Genomic DNA, 22,205 nt, shown 5'->3' with positions numbered 1-22,205 from the left:
CCCCCGCCTCCTTCCCCAGTGCCCGCCAGACCCCGGGCATGGCTGCCACCCTCAATTAGGTGGACATCTTCATCAACTGACAAAAGTATTATAGGATGACGGTGGGCTGAGCCCCTGGGAGGGAACACTGCGGGGAGGGGGCTGGGGGCCCCCACACTGTGCCCCTGCACAGGAGGAGGCGAGGGCAGTCTCAAAGACCTCCACGCTGCCCAGGCTGTGCCACCCTCACCGCCCTGTGACCCAGGAAGGAAGCCCGAGGCAGCGCTGCCCACCCTGAGTGACCACAACTCACCAGGTGCTTCCAAGAGCTTATTTATAAAGAACGACAACCGAGCGGTCCCGATTCAGCAGACCTGCTCCCCAAGGCTGGCAGGAGCGGCAGACCCTGCTTTCCGGCTCCCTGAGGCCCAGGTTGCATGGAGCCTGGCATCCTGGCCCCCCGAGAGCCCCGCCTCTCCCAGAGACCCTGATGCAGGCCATGGCTGGGCCCCCGGAAGCTGCTCTGCGCCCCACAGGCCCAGGCAGGAGGGTGGCAGGCCTCAGCTCCAGTCACTGTCCCGAGGCCACACCGCTCAGCCCTGCCAGCCCAGCCGGGGCCCCAGGCCTGCTCCTACACCTGGACCCTAGAGGCACAGGGTGGCCGAGGCCCTGCCCTCAAAGCCTGGGGAGGTGCCAACTGACTCTCTTGTGAGGATGTCAGGGGCCCCGGATGCGGGGTCGAGGACAGGAAGAGGCTCCTGTTTCTGGGGTCCGAATGAAAGCCAGGGGAGCGGTAGGAACCAGACACAGTGCTATTTGGCAGCCAGGACGGCACAGTGGAGGGGGTCCCTCTGTCCCTTCTCTAACCAGGTCCTGCCCCTGCCCACCCCACCTTCAGGTCCTGTCCTACTCTAGGCCTTGGCTACTGGGCTGGCTGGGCGCCAGGCCCCACGGCATCCCCATTCTCCTGGGGCATCTTGGATATGTGGAAGAACGTGGTCCTCATGGCCTGGTGGCAGGTGTCCATGAGCTTGGGGACGTCAGTGACAGTGAGGCCTCTGGTGGGGATGGCATCCAGCACCTCCACCTTGACCGTTCCTGTTGGGGGGTCGAGCGGCATCAACAGTCTGGGGGGCTGGAGGCCCACCTGTGCCTGCTGCCCTGGCCCCTATGCACGACCTCTCCTCTCCCTGGGCCCCTCCCCTCTCCCTGGGCCCCTCCCCTCTCCCTAGGGCCCCTCCCCTGGGCCCAGGTTGGGCTGGGTTCTTCCCTGGGAACCTGGTCTCAGAGGGTTTGCTTTTAATTGAGAATAATTGACACAATTACTCACACAGCTCCTAAGCCTGTACTTGGTGAGCCTGAACGACTGTGTATGCCCTATAAGCACCACCCAAGGCACAGAACGCCTCCTCCCCCAGAAAATGTCCCTCCAGGCAGCCCTCACCGGCCATTCCACTTCCATCCTCCAGGGGGGTCTCAGATGTGGGGGAGACAGCTTGGCTCCTCCCCTGCTGTCCTTCAACCTTGGACCCCACCTTCCCACCTGGGCACCAAGTGCCACGTGCAGGGTCTGGGGGGAAGGGGAGAGGCCCCGAGCTGCATGGCTGGTGGGCCTGGGGGTACCTGGGAGGCTGCTCCCCTGGGACTCAGGCCTGGATGCACTGGCTCAGAAGCCCACCCTCGGCACAGGAAGCGCCAGCCTCAAGTCCCCCAGGCCTCTGGGACCCTCAGTTTCTTCATCTGGGAAATGGGCTCACTAGCACCCACCTCACAGGCCCTGGCTGGGACTGGATTCCTTCCTTCCTCCTTTCCTTCCTCCCATGGTCGCTGAGTGGCAGCAACCTCCCAGAAATGGGAACCATTCTATGGGGGGCCTGGTGTTGCAGTGAGCAAGGACCGCCAGTCCCGTGTGTGCGCGCAGGTGGTGGGGGCGCTACCTGAGGTGAAGAGCTTCGTCCTGGAGTTGTAGAAGGAGGAGAAGCTGGAGTACACCACGGGGATGATGGGCACCTACAGACAGGAGGACGCGGGCAGCCTGAGGACCCAGAGCCCGCCCCAGCCCGCCCTCATCCCCAAGGGCAAGCTCGTGGAGGGAGCCCTGCCTGGCCACCCGCCTGCCCCCACCTTGGGGCTGCCCACGGCACCCGGAGAGGTCCCAGGACGGGCACACTGTCCTGCCTCAGGGCCCTTCCCTATGCTGATCCCTGGGCCTGGAACACCGTTCATGCCCTGAGGGGCCCAGAGTTCCAGAAACTCATCCTGCACATCTTCACTCAAGCATCCCCTCCTCCAGGAAGCCTTCCTGGGCTGGCACATGTCCATCTGATTCATGTCTGTGCCCCCCGCTGGGTCCTCAGGACTGCCCAGGGGGGAGGGCCCTGTCCAGTTCAGCTGGAGGAGGTGACTGAGGTTTTGCCGCCCACCCCTCCCTTCCCAAGCTTTCCTCCATTGGGAGGAGGCCGGGGCAGAGCCAGGGGAGGGGCAGGGCCTGCTGGGATTCCTGGAAGACAGTCCAGCGGTGACTCCAGTGTTGTAAAGGGCACCTGAGGGCAATCATGAACCCCGGGACCAGCAGAGGACTGGGGGCAGGGGCTCAGAGCCCAGGCAGGCTACAGTCTGGCAGGTGCTGGTGGGAGATGGGGAGGAGGGGGCAGGGAGAGGACAGGAAATGATGTCGTCTGCTGGCTGAGGCTGCCACTGCTCCAGCCCCCCAAGAGGCACCTGTATCTCCCCTCTCCTCTCCCATGACCCCTTCCCCATGCGAGCGGCAGGGGAAAGTGGCATTAGCCCCAGGCGCTTGGCAGGAGTGCCCTCCACCTCCTGGCCAGAGTGGCCGCAGGCCCAGAGCATGGGAGAGCCTTGTGTGGCCTGGGCAGGCCTGGGATCAGAGCCCAGGCTCCCACCCCCAGCTCCAGGCTCCTCCACGCAGCTTGCCAGCGCCCATACCCCCATGGCATCAACTGGGAGCCTCTGGAAGGAGGGCTCCCCAGGTCTTGCTCAGGGCCAGGCACCAGGGGGCGCCAGAGGCCACATGTCACAGGTGGAGGACAGGCGCAAAGCAGATCCCTGCCCAGCTGCCACCCAAGCTCCATCTGCAGGATGCAAGTCCTGTCCCCTGACCCCGACGATGGCTTTCCCCTACACCAACTTCCCAGCACAGTACCAGGGGCGGGACAGGGTGCCCTTCACCCACCAGGAGACCCTGCCCCTGGACGGGTGTGCCCCCTGCCTCTCCTGGTATCACCCCCAGACCCCAGGACATCTCTAGGACAACTGCACCCCTGGAGGCCGAGGACCAGAAATGTACAATGTCCCTCGGTGGAGCTCACAGTCCACTCTCCCCAGGCCCGTCTCCGCCCCCACCCCCCCAGCCGTGGGCACTGCTGGTTCAGCCCACTGCCCACTCCCGCCCAGCCAGGGGTGCTGGGGGACTGAACAGGCCCTGAGCATAGCCTTCCCGAGAGGGCTCAGCCAACAGCCTGCTGCCTCCGCCTTATAACCCAGCCCTGGGCTCCCTCGGGGGGGCCTCTCCCCTGGCCACTTGGAAAGGGGGTGCTGGAGCTGCACGTGCTGCGTTGAGCTGAGTTTGCCCGCTGGCCGCTGGGCCTCATCAGGCGCCAGCCTTAACGCTTAGGGCGGGAAGGGGCCCAAAGGACTGCCCTCCGAGCAGGTCCGGGACCAGGGACCCTGCCCCATGGCAGGTGGGCCGTGAGCGCCAGCAGCCCCTGCCTGGCCAGGCGGGTCACCTTCAGCCTCAGGCCGACGTGGACCTGCTTCCCCAGCCCCTGCTGCCCCAGGAGGGTGAGGCCTGCGCACCTGGGCCTGGATTGCCAGGTGGAAGGCGCCTTTCTTGAAAGGTAGCAGGTCTCCATTGTCATTCCGCGTGCCCTCAGGGTAGATCCACACTTTGAGCTGGAGGAGAGAGGAGGCAGCTGCCACAGGGATACACCCCACAGCCCTGAGGCCACCCGCGGGGCGCCCCCCTCACCCCTGCCCCAACTTCTCAGCCGAGACCCCGCTAACAGCTGAGGCCTGACTCTCCTGCATGCGGTTTGCAGACGTGCGGGGGTGACGCCAAAAGCAAGGTGCGCGTCAGGTCTGCTCTGACACCTGCCGTCCCACCCTCCCTGGAGGCCCACGCCCCGGGCACTTACATCCTCCCGGACCAAGCGCTCGCCCACATCAGCCATCACGGTCATGGCGGTACTGGAGCGCTGCCGGTTGATGAAGACGACACCCCCGAGGTACATGATCAGGCCCAGGGGCCCCAGGAAGAGCAGCTCCCGCTTGGCAATCTGCATGCAGCGCGGGGGCAGGATCTCCATGAGGCCTGTGGGCAGCCACCGGACACCAGACGGAGTGAGAGAGAGAGCGAGCAGGTGGCTCAGAGCCGGGTGGCCACCTCCCCAAGGAGGGAGCCAGCCCTGCACCTTGACCACCAACAGGCCTGGCCAAGTCACGCCTTCCCGCTGGCCACCTGGGCAAGTCACTTGGCCTCCAAGCCTCGGTTTCCCACCCGTAAAGGGAGGGTGCTCTAAGAGAGCTCCCGGCTGTCGGGGAGCCGCAGAGCCCTATGTCCAGCGCCAGGCACATGTGACCTTGTCCCTCATTACCTGTGGCTGGAGGGGGGCACAGGGCCCCCTGGCCTGGCCCAGCCTCTACCTCCCTGAAGCAGCCCCCATGCTCCCTCCCCAGGGACCAGGCCGGTGTCCCGGGCCCAGCCCGTGGCTGGGAAGGGTCAGCCCTCCCACCAGACCCTCTTGGCCCAGCCTACCCATCATGTCCAGGATGCTCTGGTGGTTAGAAATGATGACACAGGGGTGGTCGACTTCCAGCTTCCCGCGGCCCTTTATCTCAAAGCGAAGGCCGTATGCGTACTTGAAGGACCGAACAAACCAACTGATGATGCTAAGAGGGAAGATGGCACCAGTGAGCAGAGGTCCCACTGCCCTGCGGCCCCGGCCTGAAGGCCTGGGGAGGAACCAGAGACAGCAACACAACAGAGAGCCCCGCAGCAGATGGAGCCCACACCCACCCTCTCGTGGGCTGGCTGTGTGACCCAGAGCTTTCTTCCCCTCCAGGAGCCTTCAGCTCCTGTCCCTCAAGGAGATGGGGACTGCTGCCCTACTTCCTGCCACCCAAGCCTGCGGCCGGCGGGAAAATCAGGAACAGAAGGAGCAAAGCCTCCGGGGCCCGGACGCCTGGCAAGGGGGAGGGCGCCTTCCACATCCACATTCCAGGGGCCTGTCCTTATCCCGGGCCCTCCCTCACACCCCTGCTAGCTCAGCCAAGTGGGGGGCCCAGCTGGGTCTGCTGCTCAGTTGTGACGGCAACTGACGGACCCGACACAGAGAGAGAGAGGTCGGTGCGCCCCTGCAGAGGAGGCTGGGCGCCCACCCACACAGCTTGGGGAGGAGACCCGGTCAGAAGTGACCATCCCCTAAGGCAGCGCCACACTGGGAAGAAAGGGTTGGTACCAAAAGGAGACTTTTGCAAGGAGCCAAAGGTTGCTTCCAGAATGATGGGAGAGCCCCGCTGACGAGACCAGCACGGCCAGGCAGCACGGCGACGAGGCTGCTGTCACTCCTCGCCTGATCCCACAGAGCAGTGAGTGTACCCTGGTCCCAGATCGAGACGCGGCCTGCAGAGGCTCATGGCTTGCCCAGGGTCTCACGGAGGGAAGGGAGTGGAGCCAGGATGTGTGAGGGCCCGGGACTCCTGACTTGGAAGCCCACGGCCTCCGAGCCCCTGTTCCTGGCAGGTGGCTGCCCCGGAGCACCTGTGCCCTTGAGGGGCCTCGTCCAAGCAGCACGCGATGGGCACAACGAGCTGTGTCCAGGGGCACTGTGGCTTCGCGCTCTAACTGTCCGTAAGGACTGTAGGCACTGCCTGGGCACGGAGAGCAGAGGGAGGAAGTGTGGCCTCCACCCCCTGCTCTGCAGGGATGCTCTGCCCACATCTGGGACAGAACAGGTGCCAGGAGGGGTCAGCCCACGAGGTGACGGATCTGAGGTGTGCGCTCAGTGCTCCGCAGCTCCCTGCAGGACCCCTGGGTCCTCCCATCCCCAGTGGGTGGGTGCAGATGTGCCGCCCGAGGGCCAAGGGTCCCTGACTCAGAACTGCCCCCCTTCTCCCAGAGGATCTGTGCACCCGCCCTCCCGACATCCCCAGGCCGTTGGATCCCAGAGCTGGCTCTCAGAGAGCAGACTCAGGGCCAGAGCCTTGACTCAAAGCCAGACTCCGGCTCTCTGAATTGCAGGGAAATACACATAACATAAAGTTCACCATCTGAACCATTTCCAAGCACACACTTCTGTGCACTGAAGCAGGAAGTGCTTTCGAGTTGTTGCGCAATCACCCCCACCATCCCACAGCCTGTCCCGATGGATGTGATCCCTCGAGGGCCCTCACATGAGTGGAGGCCTAGAGGATTTGTCTGTTTGTGTCAGAAAATCAGATTCCTATCCAGCCGCACCTCTCACAGAACCTGCGTCCTGGGAAGTATCATTATCCCATGTTGCAGACGGGGAAACTGAGGCTCGGGGAGGCGCAGTGGCTAACTCTGGGCTGCTGTCACGGTTAGACCAGCGATCTGTCCCCAGATCTGGAAGCTGCTCCCTCCTCAGATCTGCCAGCTGGGGCCAGCCCTGGCCACGTGTCCCCTCCCACTCAGGGGCCGGCCAGGCTGGCAGGCCCCGGACCCTCGCTGGGAGAACCGACTGGCTGTTTCACCTCTGGGAATCTCAGTTTTCTCATCAGCAAAAGACAGCTTCCTGGGTCACTGTGAGGACTGAAGCAGACACAGAGAGGCCATAAGCAGGCAATTCACAAAAAGGAAACGTAATTGTCCAATTGACATCAAAAAATTCAATCTCACTAGCCATCAAAGAAATGCAAATTGAAACAAGAAACCGTTTTCATCTTCAGCTTGGCACAAATTAAAAAGAGTGACAACAGGAGGTGTTGGCCCAGAGAATGGAACAGCTCCAAGGACTGCAGGCCAAAATGAGAGCACAGACACAGATGCTTCTGGAAGGCAGGTTGGCAGCACCCGGCAAAAACGACTAAGAGGGGCTGGCCCGGTGGTGCAGCGGTTAAGCGAGCACGTTCCGCTTCAGCGGCCTGGGGTTCGCCGGTTCAGATCCCGGGGGCAGACATGGCACTGCTTGGCACACCACGCTGTGGTAGGCATCCCACGTATAAAGTAGAGGAAGATGGGCATGGATGTTAGCTCAGGGCCAGTCTTCCTCAGCAAAAAGAGAAGGATTGGCAGCAGATGTTTGCTCAGGGCTAATCTTCCTCAAAATTAATTAAAAAACACAAACGCTTAAGAAACCCAGTCCCTTTGTCTCGCAGTCCTCTTTGAGGAATGTATCCTAAGGCAGTTCCAAGGATGGTGGCAGTACTCACGTGTTGTCTGAATTACAAAAATCTGAGAACGCCTAAATACCCTCCAGTTAGTAGAAGAGAAGTATATTCGGGTTCATTTCACACCCTGCTGCAGCAGAGGAAAATGACAACCAAGATCTGCGTCACTGACTGCGAGGGACACTCCTGTGACTTCTAGCAGTGACCACCTATGGCTCGTGTTTCTGTATCTGGCTGCAGAGCAAAAAGCCTCAGCTGCATCTGGAAAGGGACAGTGATTCTCTCTGGTGGTGGCATTTTCTGGCTCTGGTTTTTCTTTCTTTCTTTTATTAAATTCTGGTGAAATATATGCAACATAAAATTTATCATTCTATCATTTTCAAGTGTTCAGTGGCATTAGGTACATTCACATTTTGTTGTGCAGCCATCCCCAGCATCTGTCCCCAGGACTTTCCTCTGTTTTCTTTCTGTATCTAATGTAAGGGTTGATTGCATCCTGTTGTTGTTTTTAAACTACGAAAGATACTGTGTACACACCTCAGCCAGTAGGCAGAGCTGAGCAGGGGTCCTCTCCACACTTCTTCTCTGGCCTCTCCTGCCCCAGAGTCCAGGTGGCCTGGCAGAGACAGTGCTACCAGGACCAAAGGCTCTGGGAGGGACAGAGAGGCAGCCCCGGCTGCCCCAGGAGCTGCAGGGATCAGAGGCCCCCATGGCAGCACACTCTCTGCATTTTTGCAAATAATTGCGCTCATACAAACTAAGAAATACAGCAGCCGGTGTGATTACAATGAGCTGTGAGAGAGAGGTGCACCCCGGGAGTGGAAAAAGGCAACAGCTATGTCCTCAAGGGGACGGATCATTCTCTGCAGGTGGTGTACACGCGGGTACCCACTTTTCCTTCTCCTAATGTCCCGTGTTTTCAAGGTTTTCTGTAAAAGTGGTGAGAAAATATTGTGAAAGATGACACAAGTGGACCCATATTAAAATAGAGCCAGCGCTGCCATTTCAGAGGGACTGCTTTCATGTCTCGTTTTCTTTATCTTCCAAATTGGACCAAACTGCCAACATTCCAAGAAGTCAACAGAACAAGAATAATATCTTGTCTATAAGAATGGATGGCCCTGGACTTTGCTGATGACCAGATTGATAATCAATCAATAAACTACAAGTCTAGCCTTTTTGCCTGATGATCAAACCTCAGGCCATTCTAAGAAGTACAAAGCCAGCCTCACTCATCGAGCACCCATGAACTCTTCTTTAACACAACTCACCTCCTCCTCCCTTTTTCCCATAAATGCCCTGGGCCCCTCTCCTGTAATCAGGACACTGTTTGGGTTTCTACCTGAAACTGTGCTCTCCAAATTCTAATTCTTTGACCCCAAATAAACGCTTTGCCTCTTGAACTGGTTTCTGTTTTTGTAGGGTGACATACGGTGTCAGAAGTGGGATCTGAAATGCTCTCGCCTTTGCACACTGGCGTCCTCTGGAAACGGACTCGGTACCAACACGAGCCCGCTTGTGTGCTCCCCACTTCCATGGACGGCTGACTCCTCTGCTCATGTGACCTCTCGGGCTCAGACCTCCCTCCTTTTGGTTGAGGTCAGTGCCTTTTTTGGTCGAATCAACCGCCCATGACACCACTGTCTCAGTGCCAGCATGACGGCCATTGCTGCAGGAGGGGCCTTCCTCAGCAGTTTTCCTTGGTTAGTGAGTCCTAACCAAAGTAAGAGATTTTCCTAATGTCATTTTTATTTGCACGCTTTTCTTAACCTGAGAGTTTTCCAAGAAGCTCCTCCCCTGGGAACTCCAGCTGGTTTTATATTTAAGGACCGTGGTCCTTCCTCTTGTAAACTTTGGTTTACAAAAGCGGACCGATAAAACTAAAGATGATTTCAAATTACAGCAGCCACTTTGGGGCTCCTTTGAGCTTCCAAAACTTGTCTTGTTGCACGCTAGATTTGAGAACCATGGACCAAGTTAAATGCAATCTTCAATCTCTAAAGAGTCGAGTGCACCACCTTCCAGAACACCTGCTTAAAAGCCATGGTCTGGGAAGCTGTAAATATTTACAAGTAACAGCAAAATCTTACTAAGCTTGTCTGGTGTCCTGAGAGCTTGGCTTGGGAACCACTGGTTTGGGTACTGTAAAATACGGGCAGACAGAAACGTGGCTGCACCCCACTTGCAGTCAGAGATGGCTGGAGAGAAACACGGGCTGAACTCCATCTGCAGGTGTGGCCCCATCAAACTGCAGCCAGCCTCAGGGGAATCACACTGGCCATCAGAAGGCACATTTCAACGAGATGAGATCATTTAAGAAGTTCACCTTAAAGTAAAGCCTTCAAAATCCCAAAATAGCCTGACTGAAAGTTTTGTTGTAAAAAACTAACGAAAAATTAAGATATAAGAGATACTTAAAAGTCTGTTAATGGCTTTACAGACACCCCCATATCTACATTTGAAGGAGAGCCCCCACATGGGCTCCTCCCAGAGTTAATGAGACTCTGAGAGATTTCCGGAGAAATTGCTATGTGATTCCCTTAAACAGTCAAAGGTAAACTAAAATTAAAAATTATTTAAATTGCTTCATACTGCCAGGCATATTTACTATTTGTCCCGGCTAAAACCTGACAAGATATCTGAAAGAATTTAGTAACTTATGATTAGAAATTTGGCCAAATGGGAAGCCGATATTCAGAGCCTGACGGGGATTGTTTTTTATAGGTCTTTTTCCCTAAGGTAAAGTAAAACTATTGCCCAGAGGGAAAGAAGCAAATTAGGGACGATGCGGTTGGACAGGCAGATGAACTATGACGTCATTTAAGTTACAACTTAATCTGTAACTGACTGACTTTCTGAGGAATTGAGAGCGACTATCCTTATCTTCCAAATCTTTGCAAAACTGGAACTGCAGCTTTCACCAATCCCCAAAACCTCCCCTATCTATCTCAAAAAGCCTGTAACCTCTCCGGGAACTATTATCCAGACCTTCACCAATTCCTAAGACTGAAGGAAAAAAGAGAAAAACAGCTATAGAAGTTCCCTTATCCAAAATCTAGCATCTGAAGTGTCTTCTCCACAAATATCAGTAGAAAAAAGCTTTAGACATCTAAGCAGGTAAGCTTAATTTATTCAATCTGTCAGAAACAAAATCTGGATTCAACCAGTCTTTCATGACGAGTGAACTCTGTATTACTGTACCTGATGCATCACAGTAATTTTTTTTAAAGATTTTATTTTTTTCCTTTTTCTCCCCAAAGCCCCCCGGTACATAGTTGTATATTCTTCGTTGTGGGTCCTTCTAGTTGTGGCATGTGGGATGCTGCCTCAGCGTGGTTTGATGAGCAGTGCCATGTCCGCGCCCAGGATTCGAACCAACGAAACACTGGGCCGCCTGCAGCAGAGCGCACGAACTTAACCACTCGGCCACGGGGCCAGCCCCCATCACAGTAATTTTAAAACAATAGCTATGGGGTCTCTAGGTGTGTGTCTCTACATATGAATATTATATATATGTGATATTTTGCTACCTCTGGATGGTATAATTTCTAAAAGAACTCTATTAATTGGCTTAAAGAAAGTACTTAAATAAATTATTTCTAAATATAATAAAAATTAGGGGCCGGCCTTGTGGGTGAGTGGTTAAGTGCACACACTCCACTTTGGTGGCCCGGGGTTTGCTGGGTGTGGACCTACGCACTGGTCATCAGGCCGTGCTGAGGCGCGTCCCACACAGAAGGACCAGAAGGAGCTAGGACACACAACTACGTGCTGGGGCTTTGGGAGGAAAAAACTGATGGCTAACTTTGCCTAATATCTCATGAAGCTTTTGGAGGCAATCTAAGCAGCCTTACTGAGAACAAGTAAAGTAAATAGAGCCAAGAAAGATAAAAGTTTTGGGGTGAACTTTTTAATAATACTTTTGTGTTATGGTATATATACTTAAAGGTAACTTCAAAACCTTTTGATAACTTGAAACCTTAGAATTTTGTTAAATTAAATGATGGAAATTTATTGAGTATCTAGGTCATTTCCACATAAGATAAAATATTAGACATTAATTACTAAACATAGATTTACCTACCTTTGGCTTCTTTTTTTTTAGGAAGATTAGCCCTGAGCTAACATCTGCTGCTGATCCTCCTCTTTTTTTTTGCTGAGGAAGACTGGCCCTGAGCTAACATCCGTGACCATCTTCCTCCACTTTATATGTGGGACGCCTACCACTGCATGGCTTGCCAAGTGGTGCCATGCCTGCCCCCGGGATCCGAACAGGTGAACGCCAGGCTGCTGAAGCGGAACGTTCTCACTTAATCGCTGTGCCACCAGGCCGGCCCCTACCTTTGGCTTCTTATTACAAACAAACTAGAATAATACTGGATTTATTAATAAACATGTTTTGTGCCGGGCTGAGAAATTTCCTATGAGAAAGCACGTTTCTAGACAGTACTTATAAGTCTGCCAATCCACAGGATGCTAAGGTAGAAGAATAAGGGACCCATCTCGTATACAAGGAAAGTAAGACGTGTGTCTTCATCAAAGGAGGGATAAGAAGTGGAGATATTTTTGTTTGTTTGTTTTGTTAAAAAAGTAAATTGTCCTGGGGCCAGCCCCATAGCTGAGTGATTTAAGTTTGTGCGCTCTGCTTCGGCAGCCCAGGGTTTCGCTGGTTTGGATCCTGGGCGCGGACATGGCACCGCTCATTAGGCCACACTGGGGCAGCGCCCCACACAGCAGAACCAGAAGGACCCACAACTAGAATATACAGCTGTGTACCGGCGGCTTTGGGGAGAAGAAGGAAAAAAAAGAAAGTAAATTGTCCTAAAATACTAGGAAGGAGGGAAGGCATCAGACAAATTCTGAAAGTTAAAGAGAAAGTTATAGAAGGTCTGTGGAAGAGGAAAGAGGAAAACTGAAGAAAGAGGCTTGTGCCTGGTCAAGTTGGCCAAGACTAAAATGAACTTAATTAAGTAAATGGGCTTTAATATCGAAAGGAAGCTAGTGCAAAAATTAGAATTTGGTTTTCTCTTTTTTTTTTTGGAGGAAGATTAGCCCTGAGCTAACATCTGCGGCCAATCCTCGTCTTTTTGCTGAGGAAGACTGGCCCTGAGCTAACATCCGTGACCATCTTCCTCTACTTTATATGTGAGACGCCTACCACAGCATGGCCTGCCAAGCGGTGCCATGTCCGCACCCGGGATTCGAACCAGTGAACCCCGGGCTGACGAAGTGAAACGTGCAAACTTAACCGCTGCGCCACCGGGCCAGCCCCGGTTTTCCCTCTCTTAAAAGGATAATTTTTTGGGCTTTTAGTCTGCTCTTGATAAGGAGATTATGAAAGATTTCCTTCTTTACTTGAGTAAGTCTACCTAAAAGGCAGAAATCTTATGTTTTGTAAAAATAATTTTCTAGGTTCAAAAAGCTGAGGTCTCTATTAAAAGAGCTAGGGTTTTTTTCTTAACTGTTTGACTTTCCATGATTGCCTCTCTTTCCCATCTTCTGCTGCCACTTTGGATAAATGGAAGTGAAGCCTTGTTTCACGCGACCTATGACCCTATCTGGCTAAGCGTTTTAAAACATTTTGATATTTTTGACAAACTTTCCCAAGATTCAAATCCTAAATAAAATCTTTCTTTTGACCTGAAAGTAACTTTGAGAATTTCCAGTGGGACCCAGGGACTTCTCAAAGAATTCTCTCTTCCCATAAAGAGGGAAATACTAAACGAATTAGGCATTTCGTATGTTAAGTTGCATGTGCAGCATAGTCAAATAAATGATGGTAATAAACCTTCTTAGGTTATACTGCATGGGTAAACATTAATATAAGTGTTCTAAAAATTATATGAAATTCCTAAAAATCTCATATATCCTGGTATAATTCTACTCATTATCTTAAAATATGTGTTACAGAAATAACCAAATTTCCTTGTCAATTGCATTATTATCAGATGTTTAACCATGCCACTTTACGTCTTTTGTCATCTATAGATAGTTTTTGTTTTACTCTGATGCTTTTGCAAAAATGTTTCATCTTCTGAGAGATTCATGGAAAGGACTCTGACACCTACTCCACAATAGTTTTCTGATGAAATTTCAGATCACAAAACTGACCGGGATTTTAAGAAAATCTTTCCTCTTAAGCTATCATCAATTTGTTAAGATATACCTTTGTGAACAAAAACGAATCATTTCCTTTTTCTCCCTACCTGATCCCTCCAGAATTCAGAAACTCTCAGTGAGTATTCTTATTTTCACTTATATAAAGAATCAGACCATGTTTTTAACATAAACAAATTAGTATTACTGTGATCATCTTTGGCAAACAATGAGGGTCATTGTGGAGAGAAACATTACGTTGCACCTTTGTAGACGCTGGATTCTAGTCCTGTGCACTGTCTTTGAGGTTTTGTTATACACCTGTGGACTGGGCTCCCCTGGCCTTGGGTATTGCCTTTAGTCATGCTGACTGCTTGCGACGTCCTCTTTGGAAAACATGAACTGAGCTCACGTGGGACGGTTACCGGCAGATCAGCGTCTGTTGGTGCACACCCTTCTGCTGGTCCCTTCTTGTCTTATCTGAGTACCACCAGCCACTGTGAGTCTCTAATATTCAGGCCCCTCATCAACAGGTTGAAGCACCCCTGTCAGATTCCACTCTAAAGGGTGCTGTTGGTCACAGTCAAGAGCCTGGTGACCGGTATTCTGGAAGCATCATCCAGGAAAGACAGCCCTCGAGCCCCACTGCAAAGGACCTGACCAGGCGCTCCTGACCACTGACACAGCTGCAGGACTAGCAGGCACTGACCCTCGGAGATACATCTCCCAGCTAAAGTAGGCCGCACCTGCCATCCTGTCCTGTGCAAACGCCGGAGGCCTCCACGTCCAACTGCCTGGGAAGAGAAGCAGCCGACGTCCGAGGCAGGCAGCGCTCCCAAGATGACAGGCCCAGGCCTGAACACCTTTCTCTCACTGTTGCTTCTTACCTTATTTCTTCCTCTTTCTTGGAAAGACAATACTCTCATCCATGTCTCCCAATCTATTACAAAAGGGGGAACTCGTCCTGACTTTTGGGTCTGTCATCAGACGCCCCCTTCCGTGCAGGAACATAGAGAAGACCTTATACATTTAACCACCATCTCTCCACCATTTCTTCCCTCATTCCTCATGCTAAGTGTCCAGAAGATCTTGCCTAGTCACCCACACCGCCAGAGCTTTAAGAGGGAACATGGGCCACTGTTGTAAATACCTCTTGTTGAACTCGGGGGAACACCTCCGGCAAGGCAGAGACGGAACTAGACGGCATCTGAGCACAAGCCGAACCGTCAGCTGCAGGGATCTCTTCAGCCGGCTGCCCTCAGGCATCGCCTCCTGGTGCAGGTCTATCTCCACTTGGGACTTAGCGCTTTGTCTGTACAGGAATTCTCATTGTTGTAAACCTTTGTCCCCACTGCACAGCTCGATGTCCTAACCACACCTCTTACATAACGAGCGCTTGGCACTTTGAAATGACTCCTAAGGCTGGTGAGACTTCACGGAACGGCAGAAGATACTGGCCCTTGAAAGAACTGGACGCAGAGCCTTTCTCTGCCCTGGTGCCCTTGTTGCTCAAATGGGGCCTGAAGGCTCCTGAGGAAGGCACGTTCCCTCCGACACGGGACACGACATACAGGAATGGGCCTTCCTGGCCACAAGGGACCAACGGGGCTTTGATGGCTGAACAGCAATGCCTTCCAATAGTCGGTCAGCAATGCTCTCCAGAGTTTGATGAGTGATGCTTTCAGAGAAAGACCTTGATCAACAGGGGAAAATGCAGAAGATGACCTGAGTGGATCCATATCAAAACAGAGTGGGAGGAGCCATCTCAGAGCAAGTGCCTTATGTCTTGTTTTCTTTATCTTCCAAACTGTACCAAACCACCAACATTCTAAGAAGTCAGTAAGGACGAGAGTACTGTCTGCAAGGACAGACGGAAGTGGACTCTGCTGACGACCACACTGCTACCCAATCAACGAAGGACAGGGCTGGCCTTCTGCCTGATGATCGATCCTCAGGCCAATCTAAGAAGTGCAAACCCAGCCTTGCCTCATCCAGCACCAATGAATTCTTCTTTAATACAACCCACCTCCTCCCCCTCCTCTCTCCCCATAAAAACCCTGAGCCCTTCTTCTGCAATCGGGACCCTATTTGGGTTCCCACTTGAATCTGTGCTCCCTGAGTTGCAACTCTTTGATCCCAAATAAACGCTTTGCCTCTTAACCTGGTTTCTGTTTTACGGGTCACATGCCACGTAACACTTCAGTCAACGACGGACTGCGTCTACAGTGGAGGCCCCGTAAGATTAGGACCATGGAGCCGAGGTGTGCAGCAGACTGTCCCATCCGGGTCTGTGTGAGCAGACCCTATGATGTCCGCACGCCCACGGAATTGCCTAACCACACACTTCTCAGAACGTCTCCTCGTCACTAACAGACACATGACTACTATCATTCTGACAGTGTTTTCTCAAAGAGGAAGGAAGTAAACCCAGCTTTGCAGGGGTTCCTGCAGCCAGCAGACATATCCGGGCACCCAGCGTGCACCACCAGGCACCCGGTGCCCGGGCAGAGAAAGCCGGTCGGTCCTTGCCCTGGCAGAGCAGAGCGCGCTTCTAACAGCAGAGGCAGGAGGGAATCCCCCGCCCCTGCCCCCACCCCTGACATCTGCTGAATGCTTACCATGCATCAAGGGATGCACATGAACCACTGCCTTCTGTTCCGACAACAACCACGCTGGTCCACGCACGCATTATACCCACCCTGCAGATGAGGAAGTGAGGCTCAGCAGAGTTAAGTGACTTGCCCAAGGCCACACAGCAGGGAAGCCAGGATGGGCTGGAGCCCACCTCTCACCTGGCTTTTGAAAAACGTGTGAAAAATGCCAGGCAGAGGGCATGGTGGAGGCCGAGAGAGGGCTCGGGGGGTATAGGGGTTCAGAACCACAAGACGCCAGGAGCTCATTCTGAGGCCTCCTCCCCTCCCCCGGGGACTCCAGAAGCCCCAGCCGAGCCCCAGCAGGGCTGGAAGCCGCTCTGTCCTCCTCCCCCAGCTGGAAGCTCAAAGCAGCCCTCATGCCTGGCTGCCCGCTACCCAGCCCAGGCCTGGGCCTGAGTGCCAGCCCTCCCGCGCCCCAACCCCACACCTGACCGAAGTGCCCTCGCCCCAGTCACAGGGGGCAAGGGCTGCTCCTCCTTTCCCCCATAGCAGCCAGGGTCCCAAAGCTGGGGGCAGGTGTCACCAGCGCTGATCCTGGGACAAGGTCACACAGCTCTGGCCACTATCTTACATCCTGCAGCCCCCACTGCATGACCCCACCACCTGGGGGAAGCCAGGAGGGGTGGAGCCAAGGTCACCTGAAGCCCCAGTGGCCCACGGCCGGGTTGGGTGCCCCGCCTGGCGCTCTGGAAGCACTGCTGCCAGCTGCCAGGTGGGTGACTGGTGCCAGCTTTCCATGGCAAGGCAGGCGGCCTGGGAGCAGACCCCTTCCGCGTGCCTCCTCCAGCAGAGCAGGTGTACCGGCCCTTCCTGGGCCGTTCTCAGGAGCCCTCCACTTAACTCCAGGCGGGGACCCCCGGCCTAGAAGTGAGCACCATAAACGTCACAGATGCTCCTGGCAGTTGGCTGAGGACGTCTGGGCTCCTCCCTTGCTCTAGGTCACACTGCCTGGATTGAATCCCGGCTCTCTTCTCATGCTGCGACCTTGGGCAACACACTTGACCTCCCTGAGCTTCCGTTTCTGCCTGTGAAATGGAAAGGCTGTAGAGGGACTAAGTGTGACGAGGCTGGGACGCCCCATGAAACCTGCGGGACCCCAGCGCCCTCCATAAACAGCAGACGTGATGACGATGACACAAGCAGCAGAGAAGAATCCAGAGTAAATGAAACCAAGAGGCCCCTAGACCCGCCCACCCCTCCCCCAGCCACACCTGCTCCAGGCAGCAGGGAGGCAGCTCAAAGCCCAGCCTGGGCCACCTGCTGACCTTTGCCCTTAGCCCCTGGACTCCCGCTAGGTGGCTCCTAGGAGACTGGGACAGCTGTTTCGGCCGAGGCATGCCAGTCCTCAGACAGATCCCACAGGATTCGTCCCGGGAGCGAGGGGCTTGGTAGGGCTCCCTTAGGGCAGTCCTGCCAGGAAGGCAGCACAAGAGCCATCGATCTGCTCAGGCCCAGCGAGGCCACCTGTCAGGGCACGGGCGTTGTCCAACAAGTTTCCAACAAGTGTCATATGAGTGGGAGCACAGGAGGGGGCGGGGCGGGGGCGAGGGGAGGGAGGGCCTCCAGCCTGTAAAGGTGGCCAGAGGGGTTAGGAAGGGACTGCAGGAGTTGGGTGAACATGAGGACACTAATGAGCTTTACTCCCGGGCTTGCTGGAGCTCTGGTTTCCGGGCCTCCGGGCGTGCAAAACACACCCAGGGGAGCGCGTCTACCCCTCACCATTCCACCCCAAGCAAAGCAAGGAAGACTTTCTTTCAAGACCAGGGCCCCAGGCCAGCCCCTCTGGGCTGTGGGGCGCCCCAGCGGCAGTGTGTCTGCATCCACGCATCCCCCAGGGCCACGAGTGGAGGCAGCTCTGGCTAAGAGGCTGGGCCGTTCCAGATTCAAACCCTGAGCAGCATCAAATCCCCCGTCTCTGTGGCCGAAATAACGCCCAGTCTTCCCTCCTCGATGTTTCACATGGGCACGGGCTACACAGATGGGGTGCCTCTCTGCCCCGCCTCCCCTGCGGCTAAGAGCTTGGCCGTCTGGGTCCCGGCCTTTAGGACGGATGCGGAAGCACGCAGTCCAACCCTCAGAGGCCCTGCCACAACGGTGGCACGCTGGACCCTGAGAATGATGGGGCCACAGGACAAGGAGCAAAAAGCTTTCTGTGGCCCTGGGCCCCCCAGCTCTGGTCTCCTTCGGTGCATGAAAAAGTTAACTCTGTTGGTTAAGCCACTATTATTACGGTTTCCTAACCCTGCAGCCAAACCGAATTCTAATACACATGGCTTCCCTGGGCTTCACCTTCCTCTATCAAACGGGGTAATAAGGGCATCTGCCTCCTGGGATGAGGAAACGTGGCCTGCCACCCTACCCTAGCCCTGCGCACAGGGCACTGACAGCCTGGGAGGGTCCTTGGTATCAGGCCCCCAGCCTGGGTAGAACAGAGTCGGCCTCAGCTCTTCTGTTCCCGTCACCGTTTCCTACATACTCAGAAGCCGGGTCTAAACGGCAAAAGCCTCCTTGGGTGCTAGCCCAGAGCCCCAAGGGGAGGGGCCACTGCTCAGGGGAAGATGGGAAAGCAGGGGAGGGGGAGAGCAGGGCTGCTCCTCCCAGGGCTCAAGGCTTGCCCAAGGCCTGCTCTGCCGCCTGAGGTGACCACGGTGCTGCTGCAGCCCCCGGTGCCGGTGGGCACAGAGGAAAAAGGAAAAGCATGCGCTCTGCACTCGCTCTCAGTAGGTCTGCATCCGAGCTGTGCCAGGTCCCAGCTCTAGGACCCTCCTCCCGCCCTTGGAAGCCTTAGTTTCAAGTTGCTTCTCTGAACCTCAGCCTCTTCATCTGCAAAACAGGACACATAATAATTCCTGTTCCCAAGGTTGAGGCATCTGCAGCGCACAGTAGGTGCACAGGAGACGGAAGTGGAGACAACAGCATCATAGGCAAAGCAGAGTCCTTCCGGAAGTCAGGGTGGGACTGGAGAGGGGAGCAGGTGGGCAGCCAGGGTGCTCAGTCATCCCAGGACACACTGGTCCAACTTGGCATATCCTGGCCCAGGGTGGGCCTCAAACAAGGGGCCAGGGAGCCTGTCCGCTCAGCCCCCTCCCACACGGTCACCTCGGTCCCGCTGGGTCCTGTCCCTGCACCTCGGGACTGGAGTGATGCAGTGCCTCTGCATTCTCTGCATTTCTGAGCCTCCCCCACGGCCACGCCCTTCAGGGAACTCACATGTTCACAGTGCGCCCCACCTCGACTCTGCCGTCCCTAACCCCATTCTTAGCCATGGCTGGGAGGCATCGCTGTGACCCACCCCTGTGGGATCTGGCAGTGCAGGGGAAGGAAGCTGTGGGCCCCTGGACCCCCAGGCCCACCTTCTCCCTGGGGAGAACAGAGCTCCTGCTGTTACATCCAGAGCAGTCCCTTCTCAGAGCCTGAGTCTGGGGGCTGCCCCGGGGAGGGGAGGGGAGCAGGCAGCTGCCCCCTGAGCACCCTCAGGGCCTCCAGGGTTCAGAAGACAGCTTTGTTGGCCAGAATCTGGGGTGAGGCTGGCAGCTGAGTCCGGCTCTGGGCTGAGAAGAGCAAGCCCAGGCCGGCAGAGGCCAGAGGACCAAGGCCGGCAGGAGCCAGTGTGACCAGCCTGCCAGGTCCAGCCACCTGTCCGAAAGGCAGAAGGGCAGCTGGGACCTTCTGAGTTGACCCCTGGGAAACAGCTTTGAAGTCCACTTGAAGAACAAGTTGGGCCTTTTAAAAGACAAGGAAGCAACTTGTAAGGAGGCCACCTGGGGAGGGGCAGGGTGGCCTCCTTTCACGCCCGCTGAAACTCGCCTGCAGCTCAAGACAGCCAGGCCCAGGGCTGCCTACTGCCGTAGAACTAGACATGCCACCCTCCTGCTTGGCTCTGGGAGGACAGCAGCCCCTCCAAGGAGCCTCCTGGCCTGCTGCTCCCTGAACCCACCACCACCTCCCCCTGCTTGGCTGAGGAAGGCTCCTGCCTGCAGGGAGTCCCTGGGCCTTCATCTCAGGCCAGGCCTTCCGAGATGTACCTAGACTCAGGCATCCCTATCCTGGGGTGGCCGGGACCCAGCCCTGAAGACTCCCTATTTCTGGAAACAGGCCCTCTCCTCCCCAGGGGGCACTCCATTAACAAGACTGCCAGAAGGACACCACCTAGCTGCCCCTGGGTCTTTGCTCCCCGGGGAGCTGGCCTGGGCCATTGGGGGGATGGGGGGGCACCATAGACCTATCCAGTGCCCACCAGGCCCTCCAATCTGAGTCCTCACTCACACCGACTCCTGGTGCCACAGGAAGCCACGAACCCCAAAGGCAGGGCCTGGAGGACCCATGAAGTGTGGGCCAGTCCGAGCAGCATCAGCCAGCTGGGCCGGGCAAGGACAGAGATGGTGGAAAACCAGGAACCCTCACCCGCTGCCCTGAACCACATGCATGGTGGGGCCTCAGGGACTACAACATCCCCACACCAGGCCACAGCGAAGAGGCCATTGCAAAACCCACAGAGAGAAATGTTAGCAACAGCCCCCAGGAGGTCCAAAACTAGGAGAAAGGGTAAGAAGGAGCCCCCTCTCAGGCAGCCACGCCCCCCAGCCTCTGACTCGGAGAGGTCCCCAACCCTCTGGTCAGGCCAGCCTGACCCCCCCTTTACCAACCCCGCCCGGCCTAAGAACGCAGAGCTCTGCCACGCCGGGAGGCACCCCGAGGAACATTCCAGCCACCACCCACTTCTTTCCCCCATCGGGCAACCCCCCAACCTTCCGGAGCACGGAGTCTCCCCACCCTCCCGAGAAGACGGCGGAAAGGGAAGGGGGAACCTGCCCGCGCGCCTGAACACAGGTGCATCCATCACCTGGCGCGTGGGCGGGAGGGGGGCTGGAGAGAAGAGAGGGACGCCCCACGCCCCAGCGCGCCCGGCCCGGGGGGGTGGTGCTCCGGCAGGGCCGGCCCTGGGGCAAGCCCCACCCTCCCGGCCTCGGTTTCCCCAGAGTGAAGCAGGACTGAGCCTCTCCCAGCTCGGCCGAGTCCCCTTCCTCTCGGAAAGCCGCTAGGCCATCCGCCACCCGGCACGCCCTCCGCTGGGCGCAGGGACGCGGCGGCGCCAGAGGCCGAGACCAGCTTAAATCCCTGAGGGTCTGTCCCTTGGCCGGGGCCTCCTGGCAAGGGCGCAGGGACATTGTGACGCCGGCTCCCGGGGACCTCTGCCCAACCCAGCCGCGCACTCAGTTCCGCTCCCCCCTCGCGCGCCCGCCCGAGCCGGGAGAGGCAGGAAAGAGGGAGAGGAGAAACAAAAGTTAGGGAAGCGGAAGCGGGCGGCGGCCGGGCGCTCCCCACCCCGCGCGCACCCCCGAACCGGGGCGCTGCCCGAACCCCCCCCCAGGCGCTTTCCCCGCGGGCGCTCTCCCCAAGCCTGGGCGCCCACCCGACCCCCGCCAGGCGCTCCCCCACCCTGCCCCGCTGCCTTGCCTCATGTTCTCCACCGTCCGGCCACCGTGGCGCAGCAGGCAGACGACCGAGGCCACCGGGGAGACCACGAAGCAGAGCACGCAGTACAGGGTGATCTTCGCGTAGAACTTGGCCGCGCGGTTGAGCTGCACGAGCAGCAGCAGCAGCAGCAGCGCCGCGGTCAGCCACGGCCAGAGCTCCATGGCCCGGACGCGCCCCGACGGCGCGGGCCTGGGGCTCCCCGCCGAACTCCGACTGGCGGCAGCTCCCCCTCCTCCCCGCCCGGCCCCGCCCGCGCCCCTTATTGCGAGGGCGGAGGGGCGGGGCGGGGCGGCCGGGGTGGAGCGAGGAGCTCGCGCCAAGGAAGAGGCTAGGTGCGGCGCGCCCCGCCCCGCGTCTGGCCCACCGCGGCCGCCGGTCTCCCCGCGCCGGCGCCGCCCCGCCCCGCCCCGTGTCACCCGCCCCGCCCCGCGACACTCCTCCCCCCGCCGCCAGGTCCCTTAGCCTCTGGCGCCGCGCCCCTCTCCAGCCCGTGCATCTTCACTGGCAGGTCGCCTGGGCTCTGGCACCGCCCCCCATAATCTGGGCCTCCTCGCCCCGACCCATGTCCCCCACCTCCGGCCGTCCCCCCGCCGTGGCCGCCACCCTTTCAGCCCAGACCACAGCTCCGAC

General features: G+C 56.7%; 1 protein-coding gene across 1 annotated transcript; it reads right to left on the bottom strand.

Annotated features, from left to right (window-relative positions):
* Window positions 1–296: 296 nt before the first annotated feature.
* Window positions 297–21,941, bottom strand: AGPAT2 (1-acylglycerol-3-phosphate O-acyltransferase 2). Its single transcript, XM_046663397.1, has 6 exons — window positions 21,555–21,941; window positions 4,754–4,887; window positions 4,134–4,309; window positions 3,796–3,891; window positions 1,917–1,989; window positions 297–1,077 (listed from the first exon to the last, which is right to left on the bottom strand). Exons 1-6 carry the CDS (start codon window positions 21,734–21,736, stop codon window positions 902–904), a joined length of 837 nt encoding a protein of 278 aa, XP_046519353.1. The 5' UTR covers window positions 21,737–21,941; the 3' UTR covers window positions 297–901.
* Window positions 21,942–22,205: the final 264 nt, after the last annotated feature.

The sequence above is a fragment of the Equus quagga genome, chromosome 1, assembly GCF_021613505.1.
Source record: "Equus quagga isolate Etosha38 chromosome 1, UCLA_HA_Equagga_1.0, whole genome shotgun sequence".
Taxonomy (NCBI): Eukaryota; Metazoa; Chordata; class Mammalia; order Perissodactyla; family Equidae; genus Equus; species Equus quagga.
The sequence above is the reverse complement of the archived record's forward strand: the minus strand, read 5'-3'. Positions and strand labels throughout refer to the sequence as shown.

Bases quoted from the DNA above. Each gene is read 5' to 3' on its own strand.
- AGPAT2 (XM_046663397.1), bottom strand. From the start codon at position 21,736: ATGGAGCTCTGGCCGTGGCTGACCGCGGCGCTGCTGCTGCTGCTGCTG. The intron at 3,892-4,133 runs GTAAGTGCCCGG...TCTCTCCTCCAG, and splicing joins AGCGCTTGGTCCGGGAGGAT to CTCAAAGTGTGGATCTACCC. The intron at 1,078-1,916 runs GTAGCGCCCCCA...ACCCCCCAACAG, and splicing joins GACGAAGCTCTTCACCTCAG to GAACGGTCAAGGTGGAGGTG.